This window comes from Prionailurus viverrinus, chromosome D2 (assembly GCF_022837055.1).
Source record: "Prionailurus viverrinus isolate Anna chromosome D2, UM_Priviv_1.0, whole genome shotgun sequence".
Lineage (NCBI taxonomy): Eukaryota > Metazoa > Chordata > Mammalia > Carnivora > Felidae > Prionailurus > Prionailurus viverrinus.
Window position 1 is genome coordinate 70,056,793 of NC_062571.1, and position 13,904 is coordinate 70,070,696.

Consider the following 13,904-nt stretch of genomic DNA (forward strand, 5'->3'; position numbering starts at 1 on the left):
TCCTTCGTATCTTCTAACTTCTCTATCAAGGAATTAAGAGAAAACACTCAATCTGTTATAAATTCTTGTGAGTGTCAAACATAAGATATATTTATAGAACAAATAAAGAGTATATTTTCCCTTAGGTATCCTTGGTTGACATAGAAAAAACATTGGATGTAGATTTTAGGAAATTAATCTTATCAAATTCCTGCTTATGATCCTTAAAGACTCTCCTTCTCTCTCAAAGCTTGAGTAATATAAAGAAAAAATAGACAGACATGCATATATACATATACACATATATACTGAATATACACACATGAATCTTTACCTATTGATCAACCAAAAGAGACAGATTTAGACAGACATTCATGTGTGTATACATGTACATGTGTGTGCACATGTGAATGTATGTGGATGCACATGTGTAGATATATGTATTATGTGTTTGTATGAGCGTAGACGCCAAATGTTTATAATGTTCCATGAAAAAGACAGACGTAGCAAAGTCTTTATTGTATAAACATTACTTGGGTCAGCACGTGGGCTAGAGCTGGAAGGGAACAAACACACACACTACATACAAATACAAAGCTGGGATAATATTAGACAATCCTTATGTCCCACCCTACCCCTACATCTGTGTATCATTTTCTAATGCTTTTTAAATGCAACAACATTGGACTTCTTAGTTCCCTATACTTTGGTATATACCTGTATTAGTCCTTAATATAACAGTACTAAAACTTGTGTCACCTCTCTTCAACTAAACTGAGAGCTAAAGATCAAGGAAAGTGTCATATCCTCATCTCCCCTCCACCCCCTCACCCCACCACAGCCACCATATGGTACCTGGCAAAGAGTAAGTGCTATAAAAATGCTCTTTGAATAAATGAAATGTCATATTGATGGATAGATGGATAGATGGATGGATGGATGGATGGGGAATGGGCTATTTCTCTGAAAGACCTCATAGCAGAGGTTGTTCTATTCCCTTCCATGGTAGAACAAAGCGTTTGGAATCCAGAAGCCCTGCTCCCAAATAAGGGAAGAAGTCCTGAAGGATGAGAAGACAAATATTGGTCCATTGTCGCTATGCTGAGGTAGCAAGGGAAGCTCCCCTGTCACTTTCAGATAAATGCCTTCTTTTGACTAATACTTTCAATCTTGGATGAAAGGCCTAGAGAGAGGAGCAGATCTCACCACAATAAAAGATGGGATCATGTTAGAGAGAATGGAATCTGTGAAAGTCCTAGAGCTCAGTCGCCTCTCTCTGGGCAGAAGCAAAGTCCTGCCAATGGAAGCACAGAGTAGTTCCATGAAGATGGGACTGTTTGTAAAGCATTTTCCTTGGCCCCTATTTAGTGTCTCTCTTCCTAAAAAAGGCAAGAATTCCTTTTTGTAAGGAATTCCACCAAACTTTTTGTAAAATGTGTTATTAACGGCTCTAAACTCACCAAAAAGTAGCTTATTTTCCTATACAGAGGTCAAAAATATCCCTACAAAGGCAGCTTACAGGTCACGTACAAAAGAAAACATTCCCAGTCTCATTGATTCTCACTTTTCCAGTCATGAGAAATTCACCAGGAAAAGGTCTCAAACACAATATATCATCTGAAGCACTCTCCCATATTTAAGAGCAGCCACAAGGAAGAAAAACTGGATGTGAGGAGTTGCAAGGGATCAAAAAAAAAAAAAAAAAAAAGGACTGTAAGTTCATTAGTGGTTCAGTAAGTCTACTACAAGAAACCACTTGACAGGCACGATGAAATCCTGTTCTTTATGTAAAGGGGAAAATGTGTATTGCAGAATGGATGGGTTCATCTTCGTCTATCAGAGATTGAAAAAAAATAGCAATTCATAAGTGAATGAAAAATTCCACTTAAAATTCAAGCCTTGATTGGAAGAAAAGCCTATCTTTACTCCTTCGCTTTGGATAGGAAAGAAATTAAGCAATAAATTGAGAATGGGACATTTCCATTTGAAAGCTGCTGTGCTCACAGAAAATCAGAGCTCAGGACCAGGCCTTCCAGGGACTGACTGCCAAGATCTGGCGTACCTGGAATGGCCTGATCCTGTTGGATTTCAGTGGTTGTTCGCACCTTAGCTAGAGCTTTATCCCCCCCAAAACATTCCTGAGATGCCTTCTGATAACCAAGGGTTAGAGATCAGCCCCTTGCAAAGGAAGGCAGCACAGGGTGGGGCCAACAGCCCCAGGTTTTGTTCTAGCTTTCCTCTCTCTCCGAATGAAATTGGGTTCACTGCAAATTCACAAGCTAATAGGCCGGAAATATCTGGCAGCCAGGACAAGTTCACTGGCAGGTCTGGGAGCAACAGCCCAGCCCTGGTCACCCAGAAAATGAGTTCACTATATCCAGCTCTTCGAACTCCTCATTTGGTCTAGGCCACAGAACTCTAGGGCAGGAAGGGGAGGCCAGCTAGATGGCTCCCCCTACTGGCTCCCCCAGATCTACACCTCCTGAATGGGATATTCAATGCATCTCACAGAATGGTCCTCAGACTTTCATGGGACCCCATAAACATCTTTAAAGAAAATAGCTCAGAAGATCTCTAGGACTTTAGCTTCCTCTTCCATAAATCGAGGGAGTGGAATAGTAAAGCCTTCCTTGCCTTTCAACCAGAAAGTTGTTTGTTCTCCTTTGCCCTGTGGGAGGCAGAAGAGAGTGCTGGTGAATCACTCAGGTGGAAAGGCTGCCTGTGAAGTGTGGGCTCTGGGCAGACAACTTGGTGTCCCTTGCTTATTTACTGAAAATGTTGTTCTTAGCCAAAACTGCATGTAGACAGGAGCTGCCTCAGTGAAGGAAAGGCCTCTTTATAGATGAAACCTTGATTTCCTTGGGCTTTGCCGATAAGCCTAAAGGGATAGTCAGCAATGCTCTAGGAGGTGAGGGCCAGTCAAGGCTGAATTTCCCTGCAATTTCCCTGAATATCTTTTAAAAACAATAATAAAATTAAAAAAATAAAAAATAAAAATAATAAAAATAACAATAAAATCTATCGAGCTCTTATGATCAGCAGAGCACCAGGTGAAGTATCTCATATACGTGTCCACATTTAACCCCTGCCTCTCCCCTTTGAGGACAACTTTGTCACCATTCGCATTTGACTGGCAATAAAATCAAGCCCACAAATCAGACAACCAGTGAATAGTAGGACACGACTCAAAGGGAGGTCTATACTGCCACCTTCTAGAAAAATCTGCCTCTTGCCTGAAGTCTATTGATCAAGTATAGTGTGCGAGGTTCAGGCTCAGCAAACTGGGGAGTTGCTGCCGTCCTCTTCCCTTTCACTTCTTCCCAGGAACCCCCATACCCACCCAAACACCTAACATCATAGTAACCACCCACCACTTCCACCAGGAACATCTCCAAGATGTTCTTCAGAACATCTCAAGAGGAGCATCCGTTTCCCACCCCACCAAAAGCCGGTGTTATAGGGAAAGTTGAGAATGCATAATGGTGTATTTCAGACAGACCGGACAGAGGAGAAGGCAGAGGGGAAGGGAAAAGGTATTTAAATGAATTGAGAGGAGATCCTGGTGCCCCCAAACCAATGGGCCTCTGTCTCCTCTATGTGGGCCCTTTTGAATCAGAAAGGACATAGGAGGCAATGCGGGCATGATAATTTCTGAGCTCGTCCTTGCTGTTGCTTTGTGAAAGAATAGATTGGTGTATTCAAGCAGAAGCCAGGAGACCATTTGTGGCCAAGAGAAAAGAGGCATCCCCTAGGGGGTTGGTCTAGGTAGGAGCTAAGGTGTTTTCTGTCATAGATTCCGTGTTTGACCATTTGAGGGAAGCATACAGTCTTCTCTGAGGGAAGAAGACTTGGCGGTCACAAGAGCCTCCACATAGACCTTGGCAGTCTCCACACACCACAATGCAAAGACACACTCATCCCATCAACTTTCTCAACATCTCCATCACCGACACAAATGGGGCAGGCAGGGTGCACTAGGTTGGTCTTACCTTGACTGGGATGGTGCCTCTCTTTTGCAAATCGTACCCTCCCAATGCCAGCAGGCTGGATGCAGTGCTCTGAGAGACATGAATCCGGAGAGCTGCCATAAACCAGTTATTGCCTAGTTATTACCTTGGTTGTGGCTTCCATCTGGGGGCCAGGGGGCAGGGCTGCTGTGGAGAGGGAATGCTGCATTGCTCACACTGTTAGGCTGCTAGTACCTCTTAGGAAAGCAAATCACAGACAACCTCTCTGAAGTCTGGGACTCTTGCGGTGGGACACCCCCAAACATTGCAGACATTGTTCAGACATTGTTAGTGTTGCTCAAGCTTTAACAGGTTCAGTTTAGAAACAGTAGGCATAACTGACTCCATATGCAAGCTGGTACTCCCCATGGATGGAGGTCCACTGACCTCCTCAGGTTCCTGAGGATACCAGAGTTGGTGGTACCAGAGCTGGGACACATCACTGAAAACATTGTTCACAACCAGCCCTGCAACCAGAATCAGGCTTGGAGCCTACATTTGGGGCTCCCACTTTCAACATTTACTCTTAAAATCTTGACTTACAAGTTCAAGGAGAGGTTTAAACCAGTGTTTGAGACTTGGCTGATTAGCTTAAACAACGAAGTAATCAGAAGAGAAAATATTTTTGTATGTTTTTACATATTGTGGAAAATTTACAAATTCAAAACAATGTTAACCTAAACATTGTGAAACTTAAATCCCTAAGTAATTATTTTTTCTAGCTGATAAACAGCTCATAAATAGCATACATTGTCTAGCAATAGCAAAATAATATGATACCCCTTGGAGTTCCTGGCCATAGATCAATTCTGCACCACCAAAACCATATTCTGCATCAGGGATGGGAAAATTACCACCCTCCAGCCAAATCCAGCCCACCACTTGTGTTTACAAATAAAGTTTTATTGGAATATGGCCTTACCCATCATTCGTATGTTATAAATGGCTGCTTTCATACTACAACAGTAGTTAAGTAACAGAGACTATGGCCCATAAACCCTAAAATAGTTACTGGCTGGCCCTGTATGGGAAAAGCTTGCCAACTTCTGCTCTTCCTTTAAATGATCTTATTATATGTGTCCTTGACTGTTTAGAATTGAAAATCTTGGAAGGAAGTCATATGTGTTCTCATAGCAAGCACTACACAAAACCCTGTCTACAAAGTTTGTGATCAATGTTGTCTGAGGTGATGATCTTATCCTCCAAACAGAAAATAGTAGACAAAATGAAAATGGGTCTTCTAAAAACACCCTCTGGTTAAAGATAGGAGACTAGAGGGACAGTGATCTTGTATTCGCAAAGTTCTGCAAACAGTACCCACGCAAACTGCTGCTTTCCATTCTGGATGCCATGTTCACAGTGTCTCCGAACAGACAGTACCTGGGCATGGTGATTCCCACCACACCAGCCACTACAGGACCTACGAAGAGAAGAACAGAAGGGCATAGCCAACCTGCACTCTCCGAGGGCTGGACTCGTGATACACATTAAGTCAACAAAGGCAATTCAACAAATACTCAAGTGCCTAGGCAAAGGTTGGCAATAGATCTTAGGGTCTGCATAGAGGCAACCTACAGAACCCACAGACTTTTGGTGGAAAATGACATAATCAATTATAAATTTTTTTTTAATCCTTACTTATTTTTGAGAGTCAGAGACAGAGAGAACGTGTGAGCAGGGGAGGAGCAGAGAGAGAGAGAGACAGAATGCAAAGCAGGCTCCAGGCTCTGAGCCATCAGCACAGAGCCCGATGTGGGGCTCGAACCCATGAACCATGAGATCAAGATCCAAGCCAAAGTCGGACGCTCAACCGACTGAGCCACTCAGGCGCCCCATTATAATTAACTGAATGTTTGTAACCCCCTCCCTCATTCACATATTGAAGCCCTAACCCTCAGTATGATGGTATTAAAAAGTAGGGCCTTTGGGAGATAATTAGGTTTAGATGAGGTTATGAGGGTAGGGCCCTCATGGTGGGATTAGTGCCCTTATGAAAAGAGAAGGAGACCGCAAGGCTCTCTCTCTCCGCTATATGAAGACATAATCAGAAGGCAGGCTTTGGCAAGATAGGAAGAGGATTCTCACTAGACCCTGACCATGCTGGAACCCTGATCTTGGACTTCCCAGCCTCTAGAACTGTGAGAAAATAAATATCTGTTGTTTAAGTCACTTTGTCTGTGGTATTTTGTTATGACAACCAAGCTAAGGCAGAAATTAATGACAGTGTTATTCACGCACTAGAGATGGAAACAAAACAACTGGGGCACTAATGCTGATTAGGGGTCAGGTTTTATTTTGGTCAAGCCCTGGAGGACAGGTAGGAGCAGGGCTAGCTACATAGTTTGCAGGGCCTAGTCTAAAATAAAAATAAGGGAACCCTCATTCAAAAATTATTAAGAAATTAAGAAAATTAATATTATAATATTATTATATTAATAACTAAGAAATTGAGACAGAAGAGCATTAAGCCAAGTGCTGGTCACTTTTGCACAGGTCATCTGCCCATGAGTTTGACAAAAACCAGACCAGATCAAAGGGCATTTGATGCAGAGGCATGGGGGGAAAGTAGCCTGGTATAACTGTCCTACTTTTTGGTCTCCTCCTAACTTTTGGTTTAACACCTTGGAGTCTCTGGGTATCTTTGCTGTTACCAAGTAATCTGGCTAACTGGAAATACGTGTGCAAAAACAATGTGAACTTTTGTTTCCCTCAAAAGATGCTACCATTCAATTTCCAGGTCCTAAAAACGTCAGACTTAGGACTTGAATCCAGAACCACCTGCTGCCATACCTGGACCATAAGGCCACCTGGCATCAGGGCTGGCTACCTGTGTGGATGCCATTCCTGATCCTGAGCTTCTCCTCAGGCATGTGCCCAATCTGGAAGTGGACAGTGGCACTGAGGAAACGTAAGGACATCGTGGCAATCTCGTCCACATGCTGGATTCCATTGCAGATAGGAAGTCCGCTAGCACCCATGTATGCATCTCCAATGGTTTCAACCTGAAAATAAAGCAACAGAGTGGCCTTGTGTTTTCCAAGAAAAAGGCTGGAGTAGCGGTGGGGTCAGAGACCAAGGCCCTTTGTTACTGAGCCCTGCATTCCCTACACTTTGGAGACTCATACTCCCCGACCTCCACTCCATCCACGCCCCAGCATTTCCTCACATTTCTGCTCTTGTCCTGGTTCTTCCACAAAGCCTTTCTTCCCTGAGCCCTCCTATGCACAGTCACTGTTTTCTCCTCTCAAATTTGATAGTGGTGGTGACCATATTTCCTCAACTCAAGTTTAAAACCAGTTAAACAGACAGTAGTGTGGGAATAGGGTAAATCTTGACGGATCACATGCATCCATCAAGTGGAATTCATCTTACCCAACCAGAAATGTCTTCACCCCATACAATGGCTCTTCAATACATTTATACATATCTATACATTATACACAATATATACACTTATGTATAAATGCATGTATCTGCCTGATCTGTCCTCTTCTCTCCCCTAATAAATCCTAATAAAATTAACTTTCAGATTCCTTATTCTCATTAGAGAACCAATGACCAGTGTCAACTCTAAAGATACAGCCCTGGGGCGCCTGGGTGGCTTAGTCAGTTAAGCCTCTGACTTCAGCTCAGGTCATGATCTCACAGTTCATGGGTTTGAGCCCCGCATTGGGCTCAGTGCTGACAGCTCAGAGCCTGGAGTGTGCTTCGGATTCTGTGTCTCCCTCTCTGCCCCTCCCCCGCTCCTGCTTTGTCTCTCTCTGTCTCTCAAAAATAAACGTTAAAAAAAATTAAAGATACAGCCCTTTCCAGATACATTTGCATTTTAGCAGAATCCAAAGATGATGTGGTAAAGGTGGAATTTCAGGCATTAGCCAGGCAGTGAAAATACCTCTGTCTACTGGTCACCCCAGAATGACACAAAATCAACCTATATACAAGTCAGATTGCTTCTAGGCTACCTCTCCCCACCATGGGTACATCCTTTGGACATTGAAACTGATTTAGTATTAACTCATGCAAAACATAACCCAGAAAACAATGCCAAGAAGAAATCCCAGAGGAAGCCCTCCTAAGCAGCTTCAAACTTAGCTTCAAAAAACAGCTTTTGTTTTGAGGTATGTGTGATCTGCTCTTGGAGATTAGCCACACACCTTTTCTTTCACCCTTAAACAGAGGCAATATCTGTGGGGGGAACATTAGGGATAACTATTAAAGGCATGTCACTGGGGGACATGACCACACTATCCCCCAAATCTCCCCAGCCCCCAGGCCACAGGTAAAGCCCTGCAATCACGATCCACCTGTGACTTGTCCCAGGCACATGTGAGCTTGGGAACCCCGCAGTCATGATGTGGCCCCATCAGAAAACTCAGAAAACACCTGAAGCAACCATCATCCTCACCACTTAAATGAAGCTAAATTATTCATTGTTGCTATCCTTCCCTGAAAAATCAGTTTTTACTCCAGGTGACCATATTCATACATACCCCCAAGTAGCACTAGGCAGACGTTCTCATTTCAGCCACAATTCTGATCATCTAAACTTAGGAGTCTGTCTTCACCTGCATTGCTAAGGATCACGGTAACAGCAGTGAGACTCACACAGGGTCCAAAAACAACCTTTAAAGGTGAGCCTCTCTGAATCTGAAGGAAATATATTCTGGAGGGAACTGGAGGGATTAGCCAGTAGAAGGGCAGTGCCTCTCTAGAAACGTGTTAACAGCCAGATAAAATAATGGAAAGAAACAAGAAGCAACTGGGGATTCTTGACAAGCACATTCATCTGTGATTAATCAAGCCTTTTTCCAAGAAAACAAACAGGAATAAAATATTGAGTTTCTGCCATGAATTGAGATGGACTGCCAGCCTGAAATAGAGCCTTCCTCCTGGCTCACATCTAGGGCCGGGTCCATCCTTACGTCCTAGAGTCGGCGGACAAGGAGCGTGTTCCCTCACAGCCCCGGGGTATGTCTCACCTTATACACATCATATGTTTTAATGACGTGATCAAATAAGCTGTACAGGTCATTAAGCAGCTTTACCACTTGCAAGGGGGAGCTGAGAGAACACAGTTTTGTGAATCCAACAATGTCGGAGAAAAAGGTTATCACAGACTCAAAATGTTCTGGTGCCACGGACCTTCCAGCTATGAGCTGTTCTCCAGTGAAGCCGAAACCAAAGAATAGAGATTGGTTTTGAACGGACTCTTATTCATCTTGCCTCCTACAAACCCCTGCAAAATCTTTCCGATAGGTCCTTTTGCTTCAGTGGATTAGATTTTCGGTCAACAAAATCCATCATCTAAAGGGATTCTTTTGACACCCATTTTTCTACTTGCATTTTCTCTGAAGAGATATTTTAATTGGTGGGTATAAACTAGACCTGGGGGGCAGGTCACAGAAATGCCTTTGCAGTAAGGATTTTTCTCCCGGAGGGCATCCCATTTTTCTCTATTGGCTATAGCATTTGAGTGTAAAAATGCAATTTGCAGATGTGAAGCAAAAGGAAGCATCCATCAATCCACAAGCCAATGCGTTTGCTTCAATCAACCAATCTCAGATTAACACCTTCAAATCCCTAACTCCATCTCTGTCAAGACACGCAAGAAGGGTGCAGAAGTTTTAATAGCCGACGCTTCTGCCAAGTTTTTAGACAGTGTAAAGGTGCAAGCAGAGCCAAAAATGAAGCAAGTTTTGAATCTGAAGTCATGGGTGCATATTGTACTATGCAGTCTTTGGAGCACAATCTGAAGTACTGAGAAACTAGCTATTAATCAGACTCATGACACTAAAGCGCCATCTAGTGGTCTGTCTCCCATAGCTGCATCCGCCATCTTCCCTGTTAAGAGACATTCTCTACTCCTGTGAATTCAAGATTTCAGGCAGGGCCTTTGCCTCTATCTCCGTTTACAGGGTGTACCAAATTGCCTGAAAAATGCTTGACTCATTTAGAAGAACCTGAGTTCCTCTTAGGAAAAGAACAAAAAAGTACTCTGTACATGGGGCCCCTTAGATAGTGACGCTATTGCTTTCTGGGTCCTTTGTCAAGGCCCCCAGTGCTTTGGAATACCTTGGCAGCATTGTGGACAGAAGCCTATCCACCTTCCTCTTCTCCGCCATCAGCTGGTTGGTCCTCTCTTCCACCACGTCCTCCAGGTGATTGGCATACACCTCCAGCTTGCTCACCATACTGTCTAGGATGTTCACACGGCTTTAAAAGAACCCAAAATGAACATCTTTTTTTCCAAGAACATTAGGGTCACAGTGGAGCACAACATCCAGCTATACGTTCCAAGAAAACATGTATCACCCTGAAGGTTTCCTACCTAAGGGCGCCAATGGACAGCAGTGGAATGACAATGGCAGTGAAGCCATGGGGTGGGACAGAGACTGCCCTTTACCAGCTCTGTGATCTTGTTCTACACCCTTCATTTCTCCAAGCCTCAGTTTCTTCATCTGGAAAATGAGGATAATAATGCATACCTCATAGGGCTTTTCTGAGGATCCAGGGAGATGATGGGTACACAGTGCCTACAGCTGTGTCTGGCACTCAGCAGGTACTCAGCAAATGGTGGCCTTCACTGGCACTCCCCCATTTCCCAATATGCTCCATATTATCATCATGGTCAGTCAAAAATGTACATTTCAGGATGGGTCTTTTTTTCCCCCTGAATAATACCAACTATTTTCCTTTTGGATGACATATGTAAGGGGGCACTTCTAGACCCTGTAGGCTCTTGTTTTAGAAGGGTCTTCAGAAAAATCATTTAAATACCCCATTTTTCAGATGAGGAAACTGAGGCTCACATAGGAAATAGACTTGCTTTAACATCGGGGACCAGATTTTTTTAAGTAAAAGTCATGACTGACCCAAGACATACCATTCAAAACAATTTTGATGTGGAAAATACAGAATACAGGGCTGTTGTGTTAAGAATGCATAGCAGACTGGCCAAGTTAGGAGTAGATGCCAGAATCCCGGCCCAGGGTCCTTCTATAAACTCAGGCTACTTCTATCATGGCTATGTCTGCCTATGTTCAATGTGCCAAAAGATGACACAGCTATCCTAATGTGAAACAAGCTACTGTCGAGGAGGTTGTTTGAGAGGCATGAATAATTCAAGCTGATGACTTACTCTAAGGTTGGTGAATAGTTTCTTATACTATAGTCCAACCCCAACTGATGAGCCATGACCTTTGGAATGCTGGTTTGGAAAACATTCTGAGGTCATGTCAAAATTCCCTGGGAAAGAGAGCCTTGATTGATTAGAGATATCTGGAATGGACAAAGGAGGACAATGGATGTGCTGATGTCTGATACACTTTTGTGTCATTAATGAAATAAAGGGAGAATTAATCACCCAACTCTAGCCAGCATGTAACACGGTGCTTTGCATGTGACAGGCATTGAGTGGGTATATGATGAATAAATGAATGAATGGATAAATAACTGAATGAGTGGAGGAATGAATGAATGGGGTGGGCCACACAGAACCAGTCACAGCCATGTAGTTTTAAAATTCTAATAGTTAGTGGCACCTGGGTGGCTCAGTCTGTTAAGAATCCGACTCTTGATTTCTGCTCAGGTCACCATCTTGCTGTTCGGGAGACTGAGCCCCACGTCCGGCTCTCCACTGACGGTGCAGAGCCTGCGTGGAATTATTTCTCTCTCCCTCGCTCTCTGCTCCTCCCCTGCTTGTGCTCTCTCTCTCAAAATAAATAAAATAAACATTAAAGATATTTTATAAAAAAATAAAATTCTAATGGTTAAATGATTGGGAGAAAACGTCACACATCTAACTCACCCTTTGGAACTGGATTCTCATAAAATTTTCTTGATGGAAGAGAAAGTGGGCCTTTTCTCTGGAGATTCATCCCAACATGCTCTCGCCATGGCCACAATCTTTTCATTGCCCTTCTCTGACAGGGAAGCTTGGAGTGGAACTGAGGCCATGGGGTCTTTGATATGGCTGATGATTTCTGAAATTCATTTAGGGTTTAAATAGCAAAATGTCTGAGCTTTGGGCCATGTAGTACACTTCACTTTAAACATATGTGCTCTTAAATTTGTGAATTGAATGTATAAGTATATTGAACAGATTGGAATTTCAGAGAAACCTGAACATTTTATGAGAAATATTTGGGATCCTCGTGGAAAATGAAGAATCCTACTGTAAAACATATCAACACCTTCTAATGAATCTGTTTTTAGATTAAGTTGTTTTTCTTCCAATGGAACTTGTCTTGAAGTAAAGCATATCTCTATGTGACTTCAGGAGTGTATAAGCATCTGGGATGGGAAACCCGCAAAGCACACCTTTTGCAATTTGCATTCCATATAAAATGTCACATAAAAGTTATTTTAACAAATAATAAATGTCACCATCATGTGCTGCCTCGGTGTCCAACTTTGTAAACCTATTTTCTTTCACTTCTGCATTGGCTTCTACTGACATTTATTAAACATTCTGCTATACCAGGTTTTTCAGAGGAAATAATAATTTGAGAACAACGTATACATGTTTTTGTGTAAAAATACTGTGGGTGTAACAACATGGATGAATCTTAAGGGCATTTTACTAAGTATAAAAGGGTAGTCTGAAAAGGCTACACGCTGTATGATTCTGTTTATATGACATTCTAGAAAAGGCAAAATTATAGAGACAGAAAACAGGTGAGATACCATTAGGAGCTTGGGGAGGAGAAGGTGCTGAACACATAAGTCACCAGGGATTTATTTAAGGTGATGAGACTGTCTATAGGGTACATGACACTGTGTATTTGCCAAAACCCGTAGAACTTTACTGCACAGAGAGTAAACCCCAAAGAACACAAATTTTTAACAATATCAGTTGGGAGGTTGGACAACTCCAAGATAGAGGCAAACTGTGACAAAAGAATCTAACTGTATTATAACTGTATGACATTGCCTCGCTGAAGGGGATGTATTATAACTATATGACATCACTGGCTGACTTAGGCACTTCTGAAATGACTCAAGACCATTAAGACTAAACAAAAGGACCCATTCATAATCGCTGTATTGTAGATGGCAAGACTGGGGACAGAAGAAAAACTTTGCAAGTACTAGACACATATACTGGGATTGGATAAATAAATAAATAAATAAATAAATAAATGGATGGCAGATGGTGGGAGCCAGGATCTCACTGTTGGAAAGGGAGGCTATGGATAGAGGCGGGGGGGGGGGGGGAACACTGGAATAAATGAACCGTGTGGTGGTAATGGTGTTGGAGATGTTAATATGAACTCATGCTTAGCTTAGTATAGATACAGATGGGTAGATGCAGATATGAGAATGTGTATACACTGAGGCTAGTGTGCACATGCTTTTCCTTACTGTGTCCACTGAGAGGGGCTAGAAGCAACAACACCCCGGTTGCAATGAGCACAGTCAGCATCCAGGTCTTGGTTTCTAATATCATCCTCCAATAAAAAAGAACCAGTGTCCTTGAAGACATGGCTGATTCTAGGACTGAGGCAGGGAAATACAAGAGGAGGCTGAAGCCTCTCATGCCACCAGGAAGCAAGGCGGTACTAAACAAACCAAATCAAAACACAGCAATGGGTTTATATCAAAGGTACACAGAAGTCAATTGAAATGGAATGGCCGAAGATGAAACAACTGGAGCAGTAAAATAAAGTAGTGTTAGATTACAATTCAGAGGATAAAATAAAGATATAGTGTAATATATAATATAAAATATACACATGTTATAATATAGATATGCATAATAATACAATACAATACAATACAATATAATACCAATAATTGAATAAATACATAAGTGGGAGAGAAGAGACAAACCTCCTGTGGAGAAAAATCCCAAATAGTTTACATAGATAGTCTCCACGCAGGGTAGTAGAGTGCAACACCCCACTCCTTAAGTGTGGA

The 13,904-nt window shown here is 42.5% G+C and overlaps 1 protein-coding gene across 1 annotated transcript in view; it reads right to left on the minus strand.

Moving 5' to 3' along the window:
- Positions 1 to 2,542: 2,542 nt before the first annotated feature.
- The window catches only part of LOC125147624 (guanylate cyclase 2G-like), a 43,317-nt gene continuing 31,955 nt past the window's right edge, over positions 2,543 to 13,904 (minus strand). Inside the window, 7 exon segments of the mRNA XM_047824684.1 lie at positions 2,543 to 2,647; positions 3,969 to 4,060; positions 5,308 to 5,406; positions 6,814 to 6,988; positions 8,966 to 9,159; positions 10,060 to 10,199; positions 11,794 to 11,968. Of these exon segments, the coding sequence (XP_047680640.1) occupies positions 2,543 to 2,647; positions 3,969 to 4,060; positions 5,308 to 5,406; positions 6,814 to 6,988; positions 8,966 to 9,159; positions 10,060 to 10,199; positions 11,794 to 11,968 (980 nt within the window).